This window comes from Schistocerca americana, chromosome 1 (genome assembly GCF_021461395.2).
Source record: "Schistocerca americana isolate TAMUIC-IGC-003095 chromosome 1, iqSchAmer2.1, whole genome shotgun sequence".
NCBI lineage: Eukaryota > Metazoa > Arthropoda > Insecta > Orthoptera > Acrididae > Schistocerca > Schistocerca americana.
The window spans coordinates 331,739,360-331,750,963 of NC_060119.1; the positions used below are offsets into that span (position 1 = coordinate 331,739,360).

The window sequence follows — 11,604 nt, forward strand, 5'->3', positions numbered from 1 at the left end:
CACCTTACTGACGTTAAAGAAAATACCAAGACAATGATGCTTACATAAGAAAGCCTGCTGAAGAGCCGCCTCTAGCAAGGTTAGGTTGCCCTGAACCCACACTGAGAACAACTAAGAAGTTGCCTGGTCTCTAGCACCCAGACCAGATGACTGTCCAGCATCTTTCCTACACAGCTCGTTAAGGCAATAAGCCAGTAACTGCTGGGACACGTGCGGTCCTTTCCTGGTTTGAAGAGAGGGCTCAAAATTGTCTCTCTCCATGAGCTGGGAAAGTGACCTACCTGCTATATAAAATTAAAACACTAGAGGAGGATTTTCTTTGATGCTGTAGGCAGATGTCGAAACATATAATACCAGATTTTGTTGTGATGAGATGCAGTATTTTGAGTCTCAGACAGTTCCGATTCTAGCTCCCACATGGAGTAACAGGAGCTGTAGAAGCCAGATCTGTTGGATCTGAAGTCCCATTTGCCCCTCTCTGCAGTCACACTGTAGTGGCAAAATGTTGGATTTTGCCTGGCATTGGCAGTAGTTTTTGCAAAATGCTCTGCCATTGTCTGGGCGGTGTTTCCAAACGTTGTTTGAAGACACTCCTGTACAGTACAGGAGCATCTGACACTTTGAAATACGTTTCCCCCAAACACAAGAACACGGGTTGTCCTTGTACTAATAGTTTCAGTTCCTTCATGTGTGTCCTGAACCCATTAATGCTTCGCTGTAATATGGGAGCCATCTACCATAGGGGTTGCACTTTTAGTCTGTCTTTCTGCTGCAGAAGTGAGCTTGAGTGGAGGCTCATTCATGGGGCAAGATCTGTGCCCTACACCAAAATCGAGGTCCATCAGCTCTGTAGATCAGTCATGAGAGATGCCATACAGAGTGATGTCGACATTGACAGACTGCTTGCTTTTCATCTCCATTGTAAGCTGATTTTTCATCTCAGATTTTGGGTTTTTGACTGGGGAGGTTTTGGGGCCACAACTGCAGAGCCGGTAGTGGTTGCATTGGACAACCAGTCTGAACCTGTGGAGGAGCAGGGAGCTTTGCAATGTTGACAACCACAACCTTGTCTGTTGGTCTGGGAAGAAATACAGGCTTCGGAAGAACTGCAGCAGCACAAGTGCACTGACAAACACCGATGCTACTGCTAACACTAGCTACCTCAATTTGTGGAAGAGCGTCAGTCACCTGAGCTCCCTGTTTAAGAGCAGATGCAAAGGAGGTAGCGAACTTTTGGGCCTGCATGTCCCTATAGATCCTTTTGGCCTCAGCACACCAGATATGCTTACAAGGGAACCTCCCCATTGCACCCCTCTCAGATTTAGTTATAAGTTGGCACAGTGGATAGGCCTTAAAAAACTGAACACAGATCAATTGAGAAAACAGGAAGAAGTTGTGTGGAGCTATGAAAAAAATAAGCAAAATATACAAACTGAGTAGTCCATGTGCAAGATACGCAACATCAAGGATAGTGTAAGCTCAGGAGCGTCGTGGTCCTGTGGTTAGCGTCCCAGTGATGCCCTCTAAAACTTTTTGTACGTAGAAAGATGAAACTTTCTCAAAATTGTGAGAGTGTCTCAATTGGATGGTGGTATGAGCTGGGAAATGCATGGTTCAACGTTGTGACTAAGTTGCCTTTGGTTAGAGGGATTAGTGGCAAAGAAGTGTTTCCATTGCAGGGATCGGGAGAGTAGGTCTCTGAAAAGTCCAACATTGTTTAATGAGTGCAGGGCTGAAGATGAGGCTTTTCATCATGGAATACCACCACATACTGGAACAACTGGACTGAACCACATCCTTCGTCAGTTTTGATTATCTATTATCATGCCCTGAAATGAGGCACATCCTACTCAAGATCCTTTCCAAATTTCCTAAAGTGTTATTCCGTTTCTCACTCAACCTCCACAATATCCTACTCCACCCTATGCCACTCCCAATACCAGCCTCTTGCCACAGCGAGCATACCCCTGTGGAAAACCCAGGGGCAAGACCTGCCCAATCTACCCATCTAGCATTTCCTATTCCAGTCCTGTCACAGGTTTACCCTACTCCATCAGAGGCCAGGCCACCTGTGAAAGCAGCCATGACATATACCAGCTCCGCTGAAATTATTGCACAGCTTTTTATATTGGTATGACTACAACCAGCTGTCCACCAGTATGAATGGCCTTCGCCAAACTCAGACAAAGAGCAAGATGGACCACTTCGTGACACAACATGTAGCTGAATATAACATGCTTGATTTCAATGGCTGCTTCACAACCCAAACCATCTGGATCCTCCCCTCCACCAGCAGTTTTTCTGAACTGTGAGGATGGGAGTTATCCTTACAACCCATCCTCCACTCCCAAAATCATCCTGGCTTCAACCTACAATAACCTACTGTCCCCACATCCTCCACCCTATTATTTCTGCACATCTGTCGTGTAAAGTCCTCCCAATTCAAATCCTTTCATCTGCATTGTGTGCTGTTCTGTTCCAAAGCACCTACCAGTCTTTTACCCTTTCTGCTCCCCTCCACCCCACCCCCCCTTGGCCTCCAATGCTGCAAAATGTAGCCTTGTCCTGCCACCTTCTAGTTCCTCCACTTTCCACCAAACAGTGCTCATCTTTCACCTCATCTGTATTTTGCTACCCCTTTCCCTTCCCTGCCCCACTCCACTGCTGCTTTCATTCAACCCAAAAGTTGCAGTCTGGTCAGAGCGGCCAGAGATAGTGATCACGTGTGTGTGAGGTGTGCCTGCTTGTGTGAATGTATGTGTGTTTCCCTTTCTTTTCTGAAGAAGGCTTTGGCCAAAAGCTCACTGTGTAACAGTCTTTTCGTCGTGCCTGTCTGGAACTCAAAGTTCACCTCTATAATGGGGAACAATCTATCCTTTCCGTAATTGCTAATCTGGACTTTCCATTGTTTAACAGTGCATTTATGAAGTGATGTGGTGTGTTATCTTGTAAATGATTTTAGTTTCCTACTCACTGAAACAGTGACCAACATCTCACAACACAGCTGATACCTGACAATGATTTCATCAATGAAATTCATGAAGAAAGCCTGCATACACATACATTCCATGCAAGTCAAAAAGTGAAGCAAATAATGGAAGAGCAGAGAACAAAAAGAAAGGGAGGAGGAGGATATTGGTGTTTAACGTCCCGCCGACAACGAGGTCATTGGAGACGGAGCACAAGCTTGGATTAGGGAAGGATGGGGATGGAAGGCAGCCGTGCCCTTTCAAAGGAACCATCCCGGCATTTGCCTGGCGTGATCTAGGGAAATCACGGAAAACCTAAACCAGGATGGCCGGACGCAGGATTGAACCTTCGTCCTCCCGAATGCGAGTCCAGTGTGCTAACCACTGCGCCGTAAAAGAAAGGGATTAGGGTAATTGGTGAAGCTTTAACCCAAATTTACACAAAATTACAAATAAACCCATATGTAAAATTTATTGAAAACAAATGATTTGAAACAAAGATAACAATCGAAAATAAATTCCCGGTAAGGTAAATAAAGAGATATCTATGAACAACTCTAAGGACATAATTTCCATGTAAACATTGTTCTTGTATAGAATACATGTGACATGTTTAGCACTGCGTGCCAAACCAGTACCACAACCTGAATCCCTACCTTTCTCTGTCAGTGTATTACTCACTGGGCAGTCCAAATGTACCTCAAGTACAGGCTCAAAGCTATAGTATTTTCATCTTGGCAAATTTCCTAAGCCTGAGATTAAGTCAACTCTCTAACTGTTAAATCCATTTTTCTAGAGATGTTAAACCCACAGCGGTGTGCAAACGACCTTGGAATTTTAATGATACACGGAGAATAAATTACAGTAATTTTTGATTGACTTCATGCTGTCTACAATTGTTGATTTTTGTACTATGGTACTGTACAATATCAGCCTTAAGCCATTTTTATGTACCTAGATACACTCTGTTAACAAAACTGCGCAATATTTGCCACTGCAGATATTTTGATGATCAAATGACTTACAAATGTAGCTAGGTACTTGAAAATGGCTCAAGGCAGAAATTGCAAAATAGTCTGAGAATAAACTAGAAGTGGCAGGCAGCACATAGGTATTAACGAATTCATAGAAAACCATCAAACAGTGACAAGTTGGAGCATTAAGTTGACCCATCAGATGTGCTTAAATTTCATGTTTGTAGCACACTGCCCACAGAAGGAAAGGAGTCTCACCTCAGCACGATTTTCATAATGTGTCACTAATGTTCATCACAGTCTATACCATTCTAAACAGTAAATAAGCAACATCTCACTGCCATTGGATTTTCATTAACAACTCAGTCTACACTGAATTTCGAAAACCACTTTTAAAATGGGTTTGTGCTAACTGTGACCTTTCAATAAATATCTCTGACAATGGAGCCTTCATAATGTCACTGACAAAAGTAGAAGACTTCAAATCAAACAAACCAGAGGGCAATGAAATGAAAAAATAGGATTGGGGACAGTGAGGCTGGATCATAGAAGGCTTAGGAAAGTCTAAGAGATGTGAGAAGATTGGTACAAGAATAAAAACAGGATAGGCAAGCAGTGCAGAAGTCACATTACAGTAATAGATGCTGACTAAAGATTAATCACATTAAGATCAGCTCCATACAAATACCAATCAATCCCTCATCATCATGTGTTCTAATGTATAAAATGATTAGTGTCTAAGTGCACATTTACTAAAGTATTCACACATAGAATGAAAATGTTATTAGTTGATCAGAAAGAATGGGAACACAAGTCACTGGAATATATGCATATTACATTTAACTCAATACAATGAAAGTTGAAATGGAAGAAGCCATTACAAATCAATTAATTGTATTCCTTTAAGTGTGCAATTAAGAAAAGTTAGTCAATCTAACATGGACAGAAACAAAGAGTCTTCTTTCATGGGGCAATAGAACAAAAATTTTAGTAAATTAAACTCTTATCAACAAAGTTAGTAAAGAGGGGAGTTGACACTTATGTAAATGAGCTAGAAAGAAATTTAAATCAAGCAACAAAAAACACTGTGCAACAGTTGAGAGGCTTGGGAGGAGTGGAGCTCAAATCCCAGTTTCTCTCTCCTTATGTAGGTCCTTGACAGCTGCCCAAATTACTTCACACAAATATAAACACATCAACCCTGCCCAAAGAGGATGTTATGTGGACTGAACAAGTTTGCATTTGAAGTAAGCATGGTTACTGATAGGTGACATCAGGTAGACAGGCGAAGGTTGTGAATAGGACAAGTGAGTAATGAGAGAAGAAGATGGGAGAATAGCTGTCAAGAGCTAATGTGTTTGGGGATGTAGTTGTGGCAAGAGTGGAGGAGTTGGCAATAAAAGTAGTCATGTAGGTGTACGAGATTCTATAGGACAGTTTGCTTGGGGGATAGGTGGAGTGGAAGGGTGGTGATGGACTCAACAAATGTTCCTTTTTATTCCTCAATTTACAATGCACTCAGAATATTCTGCATTTACTCTTCATCTACTCTCTTCACAGCAACTAATGGCAGAATGATATTGTTTAATTAATTTTCCAGTGCTGCTACTTCCAAATGATCCAAGTCAGCTGTGTAACTATTTTCCAAGTCCCCGGAAGTGCTCCTACACGCTATTCTGTGCGCTCGAGAAAAAAGTATTCCATAGCACAAAAATTTCTTTACATTACAACTGATACAGCCATGCTCAGCTTTGAAGCTCATTTTAACATGCTGTGCAACAGATTGGGGGAAAACTTAACTGCTGTAACAGCAAGCGAACAGAATTCTGCAGAGTGAGCAAGCGAAGATAATAGCCAGCACAAATCAAACAGATATAAAGGAAGTTTGCCTAAAAACGTTTTAGACTGAAGAAAACTCACTATTCTCTCATTAGCTCTGAAAAGAGATAGCTGCACTCGCGAGACCCTCTGCATAAAAAGAAACGGGTTTTTGTTTTGTGACACCTATTATTTTGTGCACAGACAGATTTTTCTATTTCAACGGCTCTCCAAAAAAACATCAGTGTATAATCAGGTGTACATTATCCTAAAATATGAATTATATTGTTTTTTTTTTTTATTGTGCTTGGAATGTCTTGCAGCATAGTCCTGTTGTCATTCTCTAACAGGACATCTATTAATTTCGTGCCATTTCCGATCCAGGACGTTCAAACCGACATCATGACGAAATTTCAATAAATGTTGTTTCTTACAATTAAAACACTATGGTACCTGTCCTGTAATGCCGGTTATCAGCGCAACTTTTCGCTGACAAGCAGCTGCTGCTGAATCGCCAGAGTCCATGTCGCTCTCTTTGGTTTTTAAACAACACTATCCAGCATTCGACGTGGATTTGTCATACCTTTGTCGCCTATCTATTATCTTGTTGCCACGAAGCATCACCCGCCCGCAAGTCAGAGAAAACCACAAACATATATTTGTTTACGTATGTGTGATGCTTTGCTCCAGAAAGACTTACTACACACCCTCTACGCGAGAACTTACACGACACACTATCCCCACCACGTTGTCCCGCGACCAATGAAAATAAAAACTGGACGGCCATCCGAAAGCGCCGTTTCACCCGTGTGCTTATAAAAACAGCTGATTTTTGTTTACTGCTTTAAGTACTGCCGCTTCTTTGAAAATCTGCCTATTTGTGTGAGAAAAGTGTTTCCTCTGAAAATTATATTAATTGCAATAATTGTATTTGTTTGTGAAAATTATGTTCAGTGCTTTTTTCGTGTTACTGTTTTAAAAAGTGAAATTAGAAAACTATTCGTGAATGAACTGAAATGTGAAGAGTTTCGTTCTGAAATGTTTGGTGTAGTTGAACGTTGGCGCTATTGTAAAAAAAACAAGCCCTATTTCGTGAATGCTATCAAAGGGGCGCTAAATAAATTACCTGAAGTGCAATTATATACACAGAGTGTAAACGCATTTATGGAAAATTGGTATTTTTCGTAGCAATGTTTGATACGGTTTTCACACACTGCGTATCTGTCGGTACCGGTTTGAAATACGCGATCGACGGTTTAACATCTGCGTGTGCTTGTAGTCTGAATAAGGGAAGTAGGCTTGTCTCAGCTTGATGTAATAATTTATTAAAGAAACCCTGCGGTCGGAACAGACAATAATACACTGCAATCGATAACTCGTGCGAAGGCGTGAGAAAAGTTCAGTACGGTAAATTTTTCCGTATCTAACACACTTGGATTCACGCTTTCGCTAAGGAGTAGAACGTGGAACAGAAATCAACAATCAAAGAGTAAATCACAGAACAAATGTCGCTTGTGTATAGCGTCTCTTGCGTCCAGCGGGAAAGTTTCGCGGCACCGTACTTTCAGACACTCGCGTGTGTCATGGCGCTGGACGATGACAGAAGACGCCACATATCTGTTGTGCTTTGATGCATTGATATGTTTGGTAAAAAATTATTCTGGTATAAAATATAAGCCTTAGTCACGTAAACTGGACCTTTTATAAGTGCACTCCTTTTCCCTTGTGATTTTCTTGCTGATTCCAGGAAGATAATAGGGAACGTTAATCAAAGAAAGTGGAGTCTGTCTAAAATGATGAAAGCTACTGATGTAGTTACAAAACAGGTGAGTTAGAAGAAAGCCAGTGGACAGTTTAACGTTCCGAAACAACTCATAATTGTATCCAGCAAGAAGTACAGTGCACCTGATGAAGCAACAAAAACAAAAGTTAGACAGAGACGTTTGGCTGAAGATTTTGAAGAAGAGCTGGTTTAGTGTTGGCTTGCTATGGAAGCTTCTTCCTTTATGTTTAATCGCAATGACTTGTGAAGAAGATCTATAAACTATCAGAGAGAAATAACACTGAACAAACAGCCATTCAAAGACGAAAATGTAGGCTAGTTCTTACATGGTACAAAACCAAACTACCAGAATAAATCCAACAAGAACATCCTATAACAGGGCTCTTGGATTCAAACAAAAACAAAGAAATCTGGAAGTTACCTACTTTGAAACTAGATTATGTTTTATCCGATTTAATACCTTCTAATTTTGTTTGGTGTTATTTTGATTAGTTGTACATGGGATCCGATTTTGGTAGCTACTTTTTGAACTATCTAAGTGTAAAGTTTTTTCTTAATAATTTTTCGTTTATTTCCTACTACTAAACTGTAAATGACACACAACATAATAAATATTACATGCTTTTAAAGCACAATCTTTTACTATTTTCTATTTTTTGAATAAAGAACGAAATGAGAATCCGCTTTTAGGCACTTTCCTTAGCAAATGTCACTGCTGCTCGTTCATCAACAACAATTTAAGCTTGCTGCCTACGAAAATTAATAAAAAAAGCAGGATACTTACAACTAGCTTTGAAACTGCGATCTTCGACACTGTAAACTGACGCTTCTAACCACACGACCAGATGGAACTATGGACATGGTGGATTAAAGGTTTTTTTTTCGTACTAGGATCTCCAGATGTCTTTGTCGATGAGTCGATAGTTGATATTTAATTATAAGAAATCCTACCAAGGGTAACATATTTGTTATAAATCTTCAGTGCGCCAAAGAGTAAGAAAACAAGCTCTAACTTTTCATTGGCCACTTCGTTACAACTGGGACAACATGGTGGGGATAGTGTTGTTTCTGTTCTCGCCGTCCCTAGTGCTTAGTAGCGCAACTTTTGTCGCGCCACAAAAAGTTCAACTTGGTTGTGCTTTGTTTTTTTATACCACCACTGCTCCCTGGCGGCAGTGTTGCGAAACGTGAGCATTCTGTTATTGTTATCCTGCAGTAACTGCTGCTGTACTGCATTCGATTCCAGTGTGTTTTTATTTTATTCCTGAAAAAAAAAATAAAAACAATGGTCGGCAGGTACATTTTAGCAGCTTCTAGAACAACAAGAACAGCAACTATGATTTTCTGCAGCAGTGTATGTGTGTGTGTGTGTGTGTGTGTGTGTGTGTGTGTGTGTGTGTGTGTGTGTGTCTTGCTTGCCAATGATATTTACATGTCAGCTGTTGTCAATTTGCCACTGCAGACAGCACTTTCGTCTCTGAGAGTTATTTCTTTTATAAATGTGTTTGTTTTCACTGATTTATTCCTGTGCAAAATCTATTTTCGTATCCAACATTTGGGTTTCGTCTTCCTTCCATTTAACTGTTGCCACAGCTCTAAGGCCATAATGGTGGACCATGACGTCATTACAGCAGGCCACAAACTGTGGCGCTACAGTAGATGTGTGTGTGAACCTGGCTTCAGTTCTGCGATATTTCGACACTGTGCCATGTAAAATCGAACCCATAGGAAGCGAGAACGCTCCCTGCGTCACAAGTAGAAAGCAAGGTACCATACTGTATTTGTCATGTTCAGCAGAAACCCGTATTTGGTGGTTTTTATGTTGAACGTGAAACCCTAGGAATAAATGTCTCGAGAACGAATCGCTATTGAATGATTGAGGGGGAGGTTATGAGAAATCGCTGTTCGTGCGATTTGTTGTAACAAAATGATGGGAAACTTCAAATTGGTTGTTATAACTCTCATGTTATGGAGGAAAGCTGTTTTAAGGCAACGACCCATTGAAGGAAGTTTCATGAAAACGTGTCATTCTTGCTAGGATTTGTTAGAATTAAATATCAATAACATTTCGGTGATTAAAGCTTTTACAACACTGTAATACAAATTCGAGGAGGGATGAAGACGGACGTTTAGCATAGCGCAGTTGTTTGAAGTATTACCACCTGAAGCTGAGGTGTGGGTGCCATTTTTTTTTTAACTTTCGCGTTTTCTATAATTTTGTGGGAGTTTCCTACGAACTTAATAGAATTAATTTCTCTAATTCTTCATGTTATGTAAATGCAAGAGTGCTCTCTGCCAGGGATGAGTTTGTTCGATTTGGTGAACATTTTTAAGCTGATTTCCATCCTGGGTGGAAATGTATCTCATTTTTTATCTTATTATTACACGTCCAGGGATGTTGAAGTTTTTTATTTATGTATGTCACAGACAGAACAACATGACTAGTATTAGAAATTCTATGCGATTCCATTTTCGTGAACAAACTGTATGGTTTGTGAACCAAATAAAGCCGACATCCGCCTCTGGATAGCCCTGAGTGTGCAAAATAACGTTAACAAGCTCGTGGCATGTGCCGACAGTGTTGCGTGACGTGATGTGGGTTATCTCACCTGCATGCACGCCTATGTTTTCTCGTGTCGTGTGCCGATGTCTTTAGGGTATATTTATGCTCCAGCCACGCTGCTGGCACCTCGCTGCTCACAGCTGGCGCATTCCTGTTTGCATGGAGTCTTGTTGCGTTCTTGCTGAGCCTCGCTGCTGGTACATCAATATTCGCTAGTCGCCCAGCACCGTGAAATAAACCTGGTGTAAACAAACATAGACGTGATGATTCATCAGTAGCCATAGCATACGTACACTGGTGTTGTTACACTCTTGGTAATAGGTCATACTTATATATTAGATATATTATTACTAAGTTACATCAAATGAAACTTTAAGATTTCAAGCGTATTAGTAGCCATCAATGTTTTTCTTAATCAAGTTTTAGCTATGTAATTTTTATTTCGAAACGTGTGAACAGTCACAGCCCCTGCAGTGTTGCACCTTGATTGTCATGCTGTTAATGAACAGTATGAAAATGACTGAGGCTGCTTCCTGTTCTGTAGTGAAACACGTGTGTGGAACACTGTTAAAAATGCCGAGAAATAGATTGTTCTCATTGTTATTCACAAATTCACAGAGATAGTCGGCTTTGAAGTTTTCGAAGACGTGTGGTAGAAGCAGTTGAGGCATAAATACACATTGGACGTATAGCGGAATCGGTAACGCAATAGATTGTATGTTGTATGGCAGTTCGTGGTTCGCTGGTTCAAATATCGTCTGTATCATTGTTATTTCTCCTTCAATTTGAAATATCTACATCTCGCAATTGTAAAACTGATGATCATTTTTTATAAATAATGCACGACCTCTAATTAAATACTGCACACGAAATTCCTATATTTATTCCACCTATAAATTCTTAATTATCGATATTTTATGAAAGACTTTTAATAAAAGTTGGTTAAATTAAGGATAAATAACAGTTTAATTTTTAAGGCAAAGATGAAAAACCAAAAGCTCTTTTATTTGGATTATGTCCATCGTTTTATACCACAGATGTTCATAAGTGTTGTAGAAACGTGGAAAACAATCATTTTCACAGCACCAAGCACATTGTAGAAATGCTACATTTTTATTTTTGCCACTGTACCAATGCAATATGAACCCAAGAGAACCGATTTGGAGCCAAGTTAAGGGGTATGGATCGAGAAATAACAAGATTGTTAAGCTGCCCGACATACTAGAACTAACGCACTCTGGTTTTTCATGGGTCAGTGTCGATGTCTGGTGGGATATGGAACGGCTCGTCATAAAAGAAGAGGAGAAAATGCGGCCCCTTGTTGGTTTCGTGGATTCTGTTGTTGATAGGCTCATTATCAATGTAGCAGGTGTATTTTCAAAACTGTATTTCTCCGATTCGGAGAAGGAAGGAGCTAAGAGATTATCAGAAAACTGACTAATTAACACCTTCAGAGACTGCAGTATTCAACAGTACGGTGAAATCCCTGCAGTATTC

The 11,604-nt window shown here is 40.3% G+C and overlaps 1 protein-coding gene across 2 annotated transcripts in view; it reads right to left on the bottom strand.

The window, feature by feature from the left end:
• Window positions 1-6,484, bottom strand: part of LOC124599029 (GDP-mannose 4,6 dehydratase) — a 75,921-nt gene extending 69,437 nt beyond the window's left edge. The window contains exon 1 of one of the 2 annotated variants that reach the window (XM_047136043.1): window positions 6,215-6,484. In XM_047136043.1, coding sequence (XP_046991999.1) covers window positions 6,215-6,286 — 72 coding nt within the window. In that variant the 5' untranslated portion in view covers window positions 6,287-6,484. The remainder of the gene's footprint in view (window positions 1-6,214) is intronic. The other variant, XM_047136044.1, reaches the window with a different exon arrangement.
• Window positions 6,485-11,604: the final 5,120 nt, after the last annotated feature.